Source organism: Schistocerca americana, chromosome X (assembly GCF_021461395.2).
Source record: "Schistocerca americana isolate TAMUIC-IGC-003095 chromosome X, iqSchAmer2.1, whole genome shotgun sequence".
Taxonomy (NCBI): domain Eukaryota; kingdom Metazoa; phylum Arthropoda; class Insecta; order Orthoptera; family Acrididae; genus Schistocerca; species Schistocerca americana.
Window position 1 is genome coordinate 667,851,536 of NC_060130.1, and position 16,591 is coordinate 667,868,126.

The 16,591-nt window shown below is 36.6% G+C and overlaps 1 protein-coding gene across 2 annotated transcripts in view; it reads left to right on the forward strand.

The window, feature by feature from the left end:
* Window positions 1-6,139: 6,139 nt before the first annotated feature.
* Window positions 6,140-16,591, forward strand: part of LOC124555092 (segment polarity protein dishevelled homolog DVL-3) — a 126,097-nt gene continuing 115,645 nt past the window's right edge. For both annotated transcript variants that reach the window (XM_047128887.1, XM_047128886.1), the window contains exons 1-3: window positions 6,140-6,707; window positions 6,960-7,029; window positions 13,123-13,229. In XM_047128887.1, the coding sequence (XP_046984843.1) occupies window positions 6,547-6,707; window positions 6,960-7,029; window positions 13,123-13,229 (338 nt within the window). In that variant the 5' untranslated portion in view covers window positions 6,140-6,546. The remainder of the gene's footprint in view (window positions 6,708-6,959; window positions 7,030-13,122; window positions 13,230-16,591) is intronic.

Below are 16,591 nucleotides of genomic sequence, written 5' to 3' on the forward strand. Positions count from 1 at the left end.
CCCTTCTGATCCCACTGATTCCACATTTGGATGTCAGTCACGGGATTCCACATACACGAAAGCAATATCTTGGAACAATAAACTGCAGTCCCAATGGGCGAAGACCTTGCTGCTGTCAGATGTCGACAGATGCTGGCAGACATTTCGCCTTCTTATCTGTGGTATAAATAAATTTTCCCACAAATAAACTACATTCAAATACGGTTACTAAGTGAGAAGTTCAGTGCATAATCTATGCCTATAGACAGAATTTTGATAGTGTTACTCCTATTTGCATTCTGCTGTTGTGCTGGAATGCTAATCATTTGCATATATCTAAAAATTCAGCCAGTGAGTAGAAGGAGTTATCTTCTAGAAATTCTTTTAATTTATTTTTAAATGTTAGTTGGCTATCTGTCAGGCTTTTGATGCTGTTTGGTAGGTGACCAAAGACTTTTGTGGCAGCATAATTTACCCCTTTCTGTGCCAAAGTCAGATTAAACCCTTCATAGTGAAGATCATCCTTTCTCCTGGTGTTACAGCTATGCACACTGCCATTACCTTTGAACTGGGTTGGATTATTAACAACAAATTTCATAAGTGAATATGTATACTGTGAGGTTACTGTGAGGGTCCCTAGATCCTTAAATAGATGTCTGCAGGATGACTGTGGGTGGGCTCCAGCAATTATTCTGATTACACATCTTTGAGCAATGAATACTTTCCTACTCAATAATGAATTACCCCAGAATATGATGCCATACGAAAGCAGTGAATGAAAGTAGGCATAGTAAGCTAAATTACTGAGATTCGTATCAGCAAAATTTGCAATAACCCTAATAGCATATGTAGCTGAACTCAGACGTTTCAGCAGACCATCAATGAGTTACTTCCAGTTTAACCTCTCATCAATGGACACACCCAAAAATTTTGAAAATTCTAGCTTGGCTACAGACTTCTGTTCAAAGTCTATATTTATTACTGGAGTTATGCCATTTACTGTATGGAACTGTATATGCTGTGTTTTATCAAAATTTAAAGAGTTTGCTGGGAACCACTTAATAATTTTGTGAAAAACATCATTTACAATTACATCACTTAGTTCTTGGTTTTTATATGTTATTACTATACTTGTATCATCAGCAAAAAGAACTAACTTTGCATCTTCATCAATGTGGAATGGTAAGCCATTAATGTATATCAAGAACAGTAAAGGACCTAAGACCGAACCCTGTGGGACCCCGTACTTGATAGCCCCCCAGTTTGAGGAATCAGCTGTTGTTTTAACATTACATGAACCACTTATTTCAACTGTCTGCATTCTTCCAGTTAAGTATGAATTAAACCATATGCACACTGCCATTACCTTTGAACTGGGTTGGATTATTAACAACAAATTTCATAAGTGAATATGTATACTGTGAGGTTACTGTGAGGGTCCCTAGATCCTTAAATAGATGTCTGCAGGATGACTGTGGGTGGGCTCCAGCAATTATTCTGATTACACATCTTTGAGCAATGAATACTTTCCTACTCAATAATGAATTACCCCAGAATATGATGCCATACGAAAGCAGTGAATGAAAGTAGGCATAGTAAGCTAAATTACTGAGATTCGTATCAGCAAAATTTGCAATAACCCTAATAGCATATGTAGCTGAACTCAGACGTTTCAGCAGACCATCAATGAGTTACTTCCAGTTTAACCTCTCATCAATGGACACACCCAAAAATTTTGAAAATTCTAGCTTGGCTACAGACTTCTGTTCAAAGTCTATATTTATTACTGGAGTTATGCCATTTACTGTATGGAACTGTATATGCTGTGTTTTATCAAAATTTAAAGAGTTTGCTGGGAACCACTTAATAATTTTGTGAAAAACATCATTTATAATTACATCACTTAGTTCTTGGTTTTTATATGTTATTACTATACTTGTATCATCAGCAAAAAGAACTAACTTTGCATCTTCATCAATGTGGAATGGTAAGCCATTAATGTATATCAAGAACAGTAAAGGACCTAAGACCGAACCCTGTGGGACCCCGTACTTGATAGCCCCCCCAGTTTGAGGAATCAGCTGTTGTTTTAACATTACATGAACCACTTATTTCAACTGTCTGCATTCTTCCAGTTAAGTATGAATTAAACCATATGTGCACTGCCCCACTCAAACCATAATGATTTAGCTTATCTAAAAGAATTCCATGATTTACACAATCAAAGGCCTTTGAGAGGTCACAAAAAATACCAATGGGTGATGTCCGGTTATTCAGAGCATTTAATATTTGATCAGTGAAAGCGTATATAGCATTTTCTGTTGAAAAGGCTTTCTGAAAACCAAACTGACATTTTGTTAGTACTTTATTTTAACTAATATGGGAGGCTACTCTTGAATACATTACTTTCTCAAAAATTTTTGATAGAGCTGTCAGAAGGGAGATTGGGCGGTAGTAGTTTTTATGCAATGGTTTTACAATGGTATATTTCAGTCTATTGGGGAAAACACCCTGCTCCAAAGAGCTATTACATATGTGGCTGAGAATCCTACTTATCTGTGGGGAACAAGCTTTAAGTACCTTGCTGGAAATGCCATCAATTCCGTAAGAGCTTTTACTTTTCAGTGAGTTTATTATTTTACTGATTTGAGAGGGAGAGGTTGGTGGAATTACAGTTGTTTCAAACTGCACAGGCATGGCCTCTTCTATTAGTAGCCTTACCTCTTCTAGTGAAGATCTAGATCCTATTTTCTCCACAACATTTAAAAAATGATTATTGAAAATATTTTCAATTTCTGATTGTTTGTTAGAACACTTGTCATTCAGTTTTATGGCACTAAAGTCTTCCTGTGCTCTTGGTTGCCCTGTTTCCCTTTCAATAATATTCCAAATTGCTTTAATTTTATTATCAGAGTTACTGATCTCAGACATGATACACATGCTTCTGGACTTTATAATAAGTTTTCTTAGTACCGCACAATAGTTTTTATAATATTGAACAATTTCAGGGTCAGTACTCCCTCTTGCTGTTAGATACAGTTCTCTTTTACAGTTGCAAGATATTCTTATTCCTTTAGTTAGCCAAGGTTTTTTATATGTTTTCTTGGAATTATGTTTAACTATTTTCTTGGAAAAACAATTTTCAAATACCCTTAAAAATGTATCATGAAATAAATTATGTTTCAAGTTTCCATCAGGTTCCTTATACACTTCATCCCAGTCTAGCTGCTGTAGGCTTTTCCTAAAGTTTGCAATATTTGTATTGTTAATTGAATGCATTGCTTTGAAAGTCTGATATGATATACTGCATGGAGCTGTCATGTACTGTAACTAGCTGTGCACCATGATCTGAAAGACCATTCTCAACAGGATAAGCATTTATGTCCTTAAACTTATCTTGGTCTATAAAAAAGTTATCTGTCAATGTACTGCTGCTCTTTGTTATCCGAGTAGCAAAATCAATGCAGAGCTCAAATGGAAAGAACTGAGTAATACTACAAGGTCATTCTCCCTATTACACTCTTTCAGGGAATCAACATTGAAATCCCCACAAATGATAATTTGCTTCCCCCTGTCTGACAGATAGCACAACAAAGCATCCAACTTATCTAGAAATTCCCTGAGGGGGACCTATACACTGTTACAATTATGAAAGTGCCATCATTTAGTTTAAGTTCAGGGGCACATGCTTCCATATGTTGCTCTACACAAAATTGTTTAGTTTCTAAATTTTTTACATTGTGGAAGCTTTTGACATATATGGCAACTCCTCCTGTCATCATATTATCTCTACTTACATGTGCAGCTAATTTGTACCCATTGATGCTAACCTTTTGCATATCAGTTACAATGTGATGCTCAGACAGGCATAGTACATCTATTACATTCTCGGTTTCTATATCTTCTAAACAAAGCAGACGCTCATCAATTTTATTCTTCAATCCCCCAATATTTTGATGAAATATACTAACATCATTTTTCACTTTACTTTTGTGAGTATCTTGAACTTTTTTAACATCTTTAGCACTTGCTGGCTGAGTTTCCCACTGGACACTGATCTTACACTAAAAAAGAGTTTTCACCATGAGATGTAATTCCTCCCCCCTTTAAATTTCCTGCTATCAGCCCAGCCAGTTTACCCTTCCCTTTCTTGTTGAGGAGTAGGCCATGTCTAGTATAGTCCCACCTACAGAGTGAATCAACAGGAACCACACCAATGTGTGACCCTGTACCAGATCCAAGTAGCCGTTCCAACTCCAAGTTAACTCTCCTGACAGAAGAGCTCAAATGAGGTCGGTCGTGGCGCTCCAGAACCGACACAAACCCAACACTGGCATGACTCGATGTTGATGCAATCTTTGCCAGGTCACACTCTATGCTGTACCCCAGGTCTCTGTCAATATATAGCAAACTGAAAGGGGCCACATAGATGCCGCTATCTGTGGCTAGAGCGGTTGATAGCAGATCCATTCAGCAGTCCGCAGCACCCATATGTAAATACGGCCAGAGAAGCCGATAAAAGAGACGCTTTGCACCAAGATATCAATCTGTCCCTGTCAGTCAGACGCGTGTGTGCACTGTGCCTCAGATGGCATCACACCCGGTCATCTAGCAAACGCGTTTTCAGTAAAAGTAGGAAGTCATCTCTCGAGGACTGTACACCGACCTGGATCGCTTACATTTCATGGAAGTAAGTGTTTGTGTGCCGCCTGTATTGTTGAGAAAACTGCACGGCAAGTGGTGAGATCATTTTACACTTTTAAGGCAAACAATAACTTGAGGTGAATAGAAGTCAGGGCGATAGACCATTTTATCTGGTACTTCTCGTAGAGATCGTCTCTGAACTGTTAATAGTGCTGTTTCCGATAGGGACATTACTATTATTATCAGGAATATTATTATGTTTTGTGTGTGTGATCTTTTACTGAATGTATGAATTAGTTAAAACTCAAAACAGTTACTCATATTCATAGTTCCTGAGCCAGCTTAGTAAATAGGAAGTAAGGATATTATCTTTCAGTGAGCACAATGACTAATGTGGACTTGCGGACTAGAAATTATGGTCAGTATATTCTCCATCACTTTCTGGCTGACTGCAAAAATAGTTTCCAGGCACTTGTAAACGGCGCAGATTTTATTTGCCCACCACCCCATTGTGCGTGTATGTGTGTTTGCTTTGAAACTGGTTTTTTGCTCAGAAAACTGAGTCTGTGGAAAGTTTTACATCAAGATTCTTTGATTACTATAATCGCTTTCTAATGCAGTAACAGGATATCATGAATATGATTAGAGTTGCCAACACCATACGATACAATTCTTTGAGAAATAGAAAATAAGGTTTTCTAATAGGAACTTCAGTTGCCCTATTCGTGAGACATATTAACAAATAAATTTGCCATTAATATATTTTACACATCAGACCGATGATTATTTATCTTCTAAACATACATGCAAGGACATGACACATGTAGGGTCATCAGAGGTAAGTTTGATTCTGAAACTAAAAACAACCTGCAGTGATGTATTTTCATGAAACAAAATTCCATTCAATCTAAATCAATAAGCTTTTTATAGAGTGTACTGTCAAGAGAATTTTTGCAGATTGTTGAGGCCAGTATCACAATGAGTGAAGAACATATCGTCTGCATGTACTGCGTCGGATCTGATGAACGAGGATCATGTCATTAATAGTTACCTGAAACAAAAGATTGCAACACATATCCTTGTGGGTTCAGTGACTGACGGTATGTGGTATGTACCAATATTTTGGGAATTGATTTGCAATTAGAAAGATTTTTATCCCTTTTTATGTATTCTATTCACTCTAGACAATTTACGCTCTTCGGGTGAATATCTTGTTTGTATACTCTTACATATGCAATACGTTGAAGTTTAGACAATACAGTCCATTTACCGCAGGAATTTGGAAGACATGTCAACGATATCTGTCTAACGCAAATTATTTCATTTTGAACAATAATCACGTCGGTGCTGCAACGATATGGTGAATCACATCAAGTTCTATCCAAAATTCGGGTTAAACTGACGTGGCAAAGTAGACCGTCGCGTGTTAAGCTTGTATTACATGGTTGCCTACCGATCACTTACGAAAGTTATCTCTGAAATTAAATCACAGATCTTATATGTTTCAGGAGTTATTGTAGTGTTAGGCCTTACTGTCGTATAGGATGCAAACAATAATCAGATTCGTTTAGTTTGTATTTCGAGTGTAATTTTATTTTAGAACAAGTTGACGTTTGTAAAATAATAAATAAATAATGCTGCTCTGGGTAGATTGAACAAGTGACTCACAGATCTTGTGAATTCGAAAAACGCGGTTAGTGATCTCGGGAACTTTGTAATGCTTTCGCTTCGAAGAGAACGTTTAGGCCAAGAAAATTTCGTATACCAACTTTTAGACGATTGTCGCAATACTAAACGCAACATAGAAAGCTGTTCTTAATATAGTATCGTAGACACAAGTTGACTTCAGTTGTGGATTGATTCATGCCTGCCATATTGAAGTCTTCATGAAGGTTATTGCCTGTGTATACGTTTGTCCCTGATATGGAAGAAACCAAAATTATATATCACATTGATGACGAGGAAACGCCATACCTAGTGAAACTTAATATTGCCCCTGAACGTGTTACGCTTGCTGACTTTAAAAATGTACTTAATCGCCCCAACTATAAATTCTTCTTCAAGTCAATGGACGATGATTTTGGGTAAGCAACTTCAGTGAAGTATATGCGTGTGTGAATAAATAAAAATTGATAGACGTGTGTCATCGTGCTGTTGTTACCTTGACGCTGTTTGTAAAATGCTAAAATGAGGTTTTGAAAGTTTGTTGAAGTGTACGTGTAGCTATGGTTGCAGGAAGGAATGTTTGTTGACAACACACAAGAAATTGCTTGCCCTGCTGTAATGTGTTACATATATTTCGTGAGTGTTACATTGACCTACGCCTTTATTTTCAGTGTCGTGAAAGAAGAAATAATAGATGATGATGCACACCTCCCATGTTTTAATGGAAGAGTTGTTTCCTGGGTAAGTGAACCCGAAACTCTTTATTTCTTAGCTCGCTCAACAGAATAGCAACGCAGCTTGTGATATTTTCCTCATATGTCTGTACTACCTATGTTATGGACTTTCGGAAAAGAGAGATGACATTACGCAAAGGTCTCGGGTGAAGCGGTGGCTTGACAGTTACTTGGCCTTCAGTGTTTCCCAGTTCATCCTGTGTTAATGGTTATTAATTGAGCCCGGTGGGAAACTTTCACTACGGTCAGCTTCCTCTTAACATTCGTTTGTATGTAATTAGCAACCAACCAGCCAGCTGTTACTAAATAATAACTGTAGATGTGATGACAACCTTATAAACTTCCTTGCAGTTATTTTTCTGGCTCAAAACCTAATTTTTTAAGCCAAATACTTTGTGTATGTAGCAGTTCTTGTAGTTTAACCAATATTAGAGTCGTTTACAAAATTGTGTGTCAAACACTTAACACAGAATCATATGGATGTAATTCCAACAATATTGCGGTTTACTGTAATAAGAAACACAATTTTGCACTTATTACCTTGATCCACTTTTAGTTTAAAATATATAATTCAGAAATTTGGTACATTGCCTACATGAATGTACTGAAACACAAGCAGCAGAAACATTAATATACAAAAACACACAATTTACGTTTTAAACATGTCCTGCATGCTTATGTAGGTGTACTTTCTTATAATATTTTTGGAAAAAAAATCCCCCACTAAACTTGTTACTAAATACATTTACACCATATGACAGGCCCAGAGTAAATAAACTTTCATTTTTTAATGTTCTCAGTCATTTGTTTGCTTTGTAATGTGGATGTACTTAGAATTTATATGGTCCTTTCCAGTTAATCTAAGGTATTTAATTCCAAGATTCTAATCACACTCCTATTTTATTTGTTGTGGCAAACTGTATGTATACATTTGTTCAACAAGACTGCACTGTTCTTTTCAATTGTTGTGTAAACCTACATGGATTATACCCTCAGTAATTTGCATTTCGAAATGTAGCGTGTAGTAAAACCTCTGTAATAAGTTTTTAATGCATCTGATACCCTTTTTCTATGACATCACTGATCTCTATATTTTTGTGGAGGCTGCATATGACTTTGAGTTGCTAAGAAAAGTGTAAGTAGATTAGGCGATAGTAGATTATGAAAAGTGTGTCTGCATTTACTGTTTGGATACTTCCCTCATAAGAAATATGCTGGTGCTTGTTTTAGAGCAAATTTAATCAATACTCCCATATAAGATGATTTTCAGTAATAACCAGTAATTTGAGTTCCCGATTTCTTTTAGATCTGTATTTCTGGGCTTACGGCAGACTTCGTTTGTCTCTACTGATGTTTTTGATGAAATTGAGTATTAATGAAAGAAAAGATGACAATTACTGTACAGCGGTAGAGGTAACACCTTGTTGAAGAATGTTAATACTAGCACAGCTATCTGCAGTAGATTTGCAGTATGTGTCTATCTTTCTATAATCAGGTATTTCAAGCGGAGCAGGTATTGAACATAACAGTGGCAGTGTTTCTTTTGGCCTCAATATTATTTTGTAGACAAAAGTTTGTGACGACAGAGCAATGTCGAGTATAGCTCAAGGTTTATAATAGGTTAGAAGGGGATAGTTTGATTGTAAGTGAAGCCAGCAGTTATCATGTCACAAGTATTTGTTTGGCTACAGTTACTGAACAGGTTACTTTAAATTGTAAATTCAGCGTTATATTTTTTTTCTACGAAAATCTGTTTGCTGTATGGTGAATACTCCCAAACTCTTTTGATTTGGCTATTCATTGGTGTTGCATCATTTTACTGACAACATAACAACAATAATATTGATTGCTTCCAATTCTGACATTGTTTGTCATATGAACTATTTAGGCAGCTTCTCAATTTTTCCTTGAAAAAAGAATTCTTAATTCAAATATCTTAGTATCTACATTGATACTTCCAGAAACTCTTAATTCTATTTCTTCTTTTAGTAGAAGTGTAGAGTCACCTGCAAACATGTCAACGTAGACATCTGCTACTGAAAACAGTATTATTCGCACAGAAACTGAAGAGCAGCAGTCCCAGCAGTGATCCCTGAAAGATACTGTACTTAACCAGCATGCATTCACCCATTTTAGGATTCATTTTGCCACACTGCCTTTTTTCTGTGTATTTCTACAGATTATATCGTATCAATTGAGTAATTGTGTTAATTTCTTGTGGCAAATGCAATAAAGTGACTTTCAAAGCTTGAGAAGACTTTCAAAGATCGAGAAACAAATCATTCCTCACAAAGTAAAAAATTGATTCTGGTACACTCCATTACAATCTTCTGTACTTCAGTCACAGTGTTTGTAGTTTGCCACGTTTTACTGTTAATTAGTATTGTTAATAAGTCTTTCATGTATAACATTTGTTGAAAAATGCCAATTGAGTTGGTGTATTTTGACTTCTATCTTTTAATGCTTCGTTTAATTGGGAAGCATTATTTGGTATTACTCAACATGGTGAATTGGTTATCTGGCTGTAGCAAAAACTAAAGTGGTCACTTGACTCGGTACATTCTCGTTCCAATTAAAAGGAGCATGTATTGTTACCGCACAGTATGTACACCAAAAAGTGATTACAGGAAGTATCGTCACAGGATACTGTGACAACTCCCTTTTAATGCCATTAATTTTAGTGAGAATGTGAAGAGTGTGATAGTGTTCAAGAGAATGTGCTGGAAGGTGCTACTGCATGTTGACAAGCAAAAAATGGTGACATGTCAGATGCAGCAGGATTCAAGTATCTGCCAGAAAGTGGAAAAGTAAAGAGACCGACAACACTGCTAGTGATCTAGCAGTGCTCTCTTATTCTACTTGGATTGACTGGTATGTTCTTCCCTTCCAGATTCTCAGTCAGAGTTTCAGCTGTGTACAGCAATCTTATGATTTTTGAGATCACCATCAGTGATGTTGTGCTTTTGTTATGCCATCAAGTTTTGTGTTTAACTTGGAAAATCCGCAAGTGTGGCCGTTGAAAAGTTGAAACTGGTGTATGGGGCACATTTCTTATCAAGAGCACAAGTGTTTCATTGGCACGATTCATTTTTGGCATACCGAGAACACGTTGAAGGTGAAGTTCACACAGGGAGACCTTCGACTTTAAAAGCCGATAAAAACGTCACACATGCATGCGTTTTTGTGATCAGAACAATGATTAACAATAAGAGTGATACACTTTCACAGCACTACAAATTTTGACTGAGGTTTTGTGCATGTGAAAGATTTTTGCCGAAATGAGGGCAAAAAGAAATCACAACTGAGCAAAAGGGCAATCAAAGAAATGTTTGCACGTTTGCATTGATCTTGAGAGGATTGCCAATAATCAAGAATGGTTGTCATGTGATAAAAGATGATGAATACTGGATTTCTTAGTACAATCCAGAGACAAAGCTGCAAAGTGAGGAATGGCACACAGAGACATCTCTTCGACCAAAAAAAGCTGGAATGAGCAAATCCAAGATCAAAACAATCCTGATTTGCTCTTTTGACAATAGTGGTATCAGGCATAAAGAATTTGTTCCTTCGAGACAAACTTTCAACCAAGTGTTTTACAAAAATGTTCTTGAAATTATTAGGAAAAAGGTGAGTCAAGTGAAACTGGATATTGCAGACAAGTTGATGCTGCATCATAACATCCAAAGTTTCACAGACACTTCTATCACAGAAATTTTGACCTTAGAAAGCATTCCTATTATTCCACAGCCCCCCTATTCAACTGATGAGTCCTTTTGACTCTTTCTTTACCTGAAGTTGAAAAAGTCTTAAAAGGGTGTCATTTTGTGACTCTTGTGAACACTCAAAAGAATTTGGTCAATGTGTTAAAGGCCCTACCAGTTGATGATTTTCAGTGCTGCTACCAAGACTGGTAACAACTACTTTGTCAGTGTATTGATGCCAGAGGGAACTACTTCGAAGAGGACAATATTATAGTTTGAAAAAAAAGTAATAAATTAAGAAAATAAGAGCTTCGGTAGATCGAAAATAAATCTTATTACTTTTCTCACATCTCTCGTAGATTATAGGTAGATGTGTTATTAGACAACAGTGTCTTGTGATGTAATGAACAATACAAGGAAATACCATTTTCTGCAAAAACTTAGCTTTTGACACCCAGATCTGGACCTCCAGGCTAGCAAAAAAGCCCCAAGGAAAACTGTTCCCTCTATGGGCTATGATTTTTATGTACCAGAATGAATTTCATTATGTGTGGACTAGTGAACATAATTGACAAAAGAGGGTATTACATTATTTTTTATGAAAAAAAATGAAGCGTCAAAATTAAAGTGGCCAGTGTTTATTTAAATGAACCATGCATTCGCCCACACTATACTGAATAACTGTTGCAAAATGAAAGTGTGTTAAAGACTATTGTCAAACAACAGTGCCAGGCAGTGTTTGATTGTGGGTACAAAGTTTCATTTTTGTTCACTTCTGCTCTCTGAATTTCATGTAGAAATGGACAGATAAAATCAAAAATATGTGGAGGAAAGGTAAGCCAAAATTTTGCCATTAATTAAGGAGTGTCAGCCTTCTTCTTTTTATCCCATTGACAAACTTTTGTTAGAAAAGGCTCGCTTGCAACTAATGCTGTACCATTGAGACCTAAATGCTGTAGTACTCGTATGGAATCTTGCAAAGGATGAGACCAGTAGTTGTAAAACATCAGTCATCTGAAGTGGAAAAAAATATTTCCTGGTGGTTTTGCTGCTAATAAATAGTACGTCTTGCCTTGCCTGATTCAGGTCTTTCAGTGCAATGCTGATTCAGTGATTTGCATATCAGTCTTGTTGCTTTTATACCCAAAAAACTTTTTAGTTCACCTCACAGGGCTGAGGAGAGCTCCTTCGACCTTTTCAACAAAGAAAAAGTTGATATGGTCCTGAGGAACAAGACCTAGGACTTCAGCATTACTAGCCAAAAATGCTAACCTTCAGGACATACCATTAGTTTTCTTTTGATTTTGTGTTATTAAGTGTTACTGCTATGACATCAAAAGAATAGAAAGGCCATGTATCGTGCCAAAAATGTCTGTGATTACAATGGAGGAAACACTTTGGATGGGCAGGAAAGCTGAAAATAGCATAGATTAGAACAGTGTGTCTGCTGTTATCTGGAACTTAAACAGCAGATTACAAATAGAGAGACACAGCTGTGGAAAGCTGCAGTAGTTGCAAGGAAGGTAGTTTTACGGATTCTCCAAGCGAACTTTGTGAACAGCCAACGTGAGAGACACTGTTAATCTTGATTCTGTTCTTTTTGTAAATGAGAACTCCATTCAGTGACACACAAAGGTGTGTAGTATGGGACAGTGCTTCACTTGTAAGAGCACTGGAATGTATGGTAGTACTGCCTCCCCCTTCTGCTTCTCGTGCCTGCCATCCTGGCTAGGTAACCAGTTTGGCTTGCCGAGTAATAATTAGCAACTGGTTTTATCGTCATTATCCGACATGACAGCTTTTAGGCCTTATGCTCCTTAACCATTTTCTACCCACCCCCCCCACCCCACCCCACCCACCCCCCACCCCACCCCGCCCCGTTCCAGTGTAAGCACTTTATCTCCTTCCTTCTTAGGAGAAAATAAAATGCTGTAGCAAGATGCCTTTGTTTATTTGTAATGAAATAGAAAATACTGCGGTTCTAGGCACTTCAGTCTGGAACCGCGTGACTGCTACGGTTGCAGGTTCAAATCCTGCCTCGGGCATGGATGTGTGTGATGTCCTTAGGTTAGTTAGGTTTAAGTAGTTCTAAGTTCTAGGGGACTGATGACCACAGATGTTAAGTCCCATAGTGCTCAGAGCCATTTGAACCATTTTAGAAAATACTGATCAGAGAAATGAATGAAACGTTTAGAGGCAGGGGTAAAAACGATAAATGTTGTAAGGAAAGTGACTTTAGAGTAGTAACAAATAAGATTGTTCCATAAGTTAGTGTCAGATTTTCAGTAATTGTTTTTATTGCGTATAGTACAATACGTTTGCATGTAGACTTGTATACATGATTTCAAATCTTTGGCATATGTAACAGTTTTATTTCAGTGTTGTTCTTGTTCCTGTAGCTGGTGTCTGCCGAGGGTAGTAACATTTCTGATGGAACCTCTCAGTGCACTGAAAGTGTTGCCCCATCAGACATCAAAGTTCCTTTGGAAAGATCAGCTGACATCCAGTGAGTAAATGCACTTCAAATATATATATATATATATATATTTAATATAAAACAAAACTTCATGATGTGTGATTGGTGCCATTAACTGCTGACATGTAAATAGGCACTGACAGTCCTTAAAAATCTGTTTTTTTGTCGACTTGATAAATGGTTCGTAATGTTGTTTTTAACAAGATAATGCCAATGTCTCTCATTTGTAAATTTACTTTAGCACATTGAGGGATATTGGCTGAGATTGATGAGATGATAGTGAGTTCTTTTGTTTTCAGGATTTATTCTGTCCATTCATAAAATGTACACTCACATTGCTTGTGAGATGTGCTGATGTTCAAGGAAAAGAGACTATAAAGTTAACATTATTAAACATGACCAATAGAAACTTGCAACATATTCTTTTACTAGTAACAGTATTATCATTGGGTGTAATTACCATGATTTTAGAATACCCAAATGCTGTTACTTGTAACAATAGTGAAACAAAAATAATAGTCGTATCAGTGCTAGTTGGCGAGTAAAAAAATTAGTGCGCACTAACATTTTGACATGTTTTCTCGCCAACAGAGTAAATGAACTAAGATTATTAATTACAGATCTGAAGTCCACTATGGGCACCATCAAATATTAGATGCTGAGTTTCCACATGTTTATTAATTCAGCATACGACATGTAAATCTAAGTAATAATTTTGTACATGTCCCATTGTGGTGTGGTGTGTAATAGTGATGTCATAACTCTGCTTTATCGATATTGTGTTTATCCTACCAAACAGTATTAGGACAGTCTGTGCAACTTTGTCTTTGACTCGCTCATTATTGTCAAGCCACCCCAGCTGGGCACACAGCTTAAATTCCCTTCTCGTAATTGTGATACTAGATTCTAGAAAGATCTACACTACAATTTTTATAGATACTTCTCTGGGCTGGTATCTTACTATACCTACAGCCTTGCACATGTACCATTAGGTTAATTTTATTTATTTAGTCGTGTGTCCAGGCATCACTTTACAGTGAAACTAGATTTGTCATTGTAATACAGTGACAAAATAGACATACTCGCTGTCATAATTGTATGTTTATTAACTTCTATACCATTGGTCTTTTTAACAACCAGAATTTGGTTAATATATGTGGTATTGTGAAATTTTTGTGTTGTGCAGTTTTGTAAACAACAGGTAGCAAAATATATATTTGATTATACCATTATACAAATATGAGTCTTCATTCTGTTTTGTTAAATGTTTTGGCATTTTCTGTGAAGAATTTGTCATAAAATTTCACATTCAGAACTACAATCCATCTAATATTAAGTGAAATTAAGGGAAAAAGTCACATAGCTCAGGCTGTAGACATTTTTTTAGAACTTAAGTTTCTGAGAGATGTTTCTGTATTGTGCATAGTACATCTGGAAACATATGTGTGACTTCATTATGTAATAAGACATAAATGTTTTGCAATGGGTGTAATTGTGTACATGCTGCTTATTAGCTTCTGTTTCACTCACAATACCTTGTTTCATCTTTTTCCCTTTACGTTAAAATCATGTCTAGTTTATGGATTAAAATTATAGTGGCAGTTAAGGCACTGTTTCCCTTTAATGATATTTGTAGCAGTTGCTCACCCATGAGTGATTCAGTCTTTCCTATTGAGCAAGCAAGACTGGTGTCTATTACATGTGGGTGGCAAAGTTTTACAAAGGGCCATCGGTGCTCTTACCTGCTGCAAGCAATGGTAGGAAACTCAGGTTACAGAATAGTTGATCTTAGTAGCCAATAACAACGATATTTCAATTTCAATTGCCGGAGAAGCATGTACAGCATTTTGACATAACATCCTTTAGCGTAGTACATACCATTGTGCAATGCAACTGAGATTTTGCAGAAAAACATTTATATGCACAAGCACATAATAAATGATTTAACACAAGTGTTATCATTATTATATTCTTGCAGATGAGGTCAATCCATGCAACTAAATAAGACTATATTTTTGTTCTACATGCATTTCACTTTCTTATGACCTTTTGTTTGGTTACACGGATGGACCACATCCTCAAAATATGGAAACAACTAAGGAATATCAGAAAATATAAAAATGATAAAAACACCAGAGTTTTATTAAAATGAACGTATCGCACAAGGGCTTGTACACTGGTGATGCATACCCCATAAAATGCATAAATAAATTCTGCTGCACCACATACATATTCAGATAAATAGCTGCTAAAAAGTTTTTTGCCCTGTCTATTTACATGCAGTGATCGTATTGTTGACCAAGCGCCTTCGATACTGTTTCTGTTTGCACCTGTTTCAAGATCTTTAAATGTCACTCTGTGATTAATAGTGAAGTGCTTGGAACCTTCATCATTCAAACTTTTGTATTGCCTAAAACTGTTGGAAATTTCTGTGGTTCCTGGAAGTATGCACTCTTTGATTACACTCAGCAGCATCTTCTTTCAGTGTCTTTGGAACAACTTTGAAAAAACACTTGTGAGTTCCTCTTTTTTTAGTGTCTTTACCAACTCTTCTCCTTTGAAACATTGCAGTATTGATTTTGACAATAACTCTTTCACCACCAAGTTTCTCACTTTCCTTAAAATACATTTCTGTCACCCATCTGTGCAGAAGCTTCTCTAGTCTGCAACTGTCTTCTCAGATAATTGCAGCTCAGCAGGAATAAAAAAAAGTTCCAGCACCTTAAGCGAAAATTTTTGCGAATGTTGTAACTCACTCTCTAACCAGTCCTTTTGCAGCTCTACTGCACCCCATCTGTACTTTTCGTATGAGAAATAAGATTGATATCTCCACCACACTTCAGATGTATTCCGTGTGACATTAACCACTTGATATCATTTCCTTTGTGTTCCTTAAGGGCAAGGTCCATATGACAGTGTTTTTTGGAGGCCACAGCTCAAAACTCGATAGAGTGATAACAAATTGTCCCCATGAAAGAGTGCACTTTCTCAGGCTGAAGTTATGTTTCGTTATTTCTCATTTAATGTTTACGAGAATACCAAAAATGCAGCATGAACATCTATGGTTGCCTTCTAAGGTGATTAAAGACTGACAAAGTTGGCTTAGAAAATTAAAAGTTAATATCTGTAAAAATACACACACTTTCAGTAGAATCTTTGCTTGGGTTGCTAGGATGTAACACCCATGAGACAGCCTCATTCCCTTTCGATCTTTTCTGATGAGAAAGATCTATGCAGCACATAAGGAATTTATTAATGGAACTTAAATTAAAACCTATTCATCACTGCAAATAGTGTGTCAGGTTGAGAGACATCACACTTACATAGGCCTTGGACTATGCTACAGGTCATTCTGGGACCTCCACCTACATTTCGTATTCACATGCTTTGAC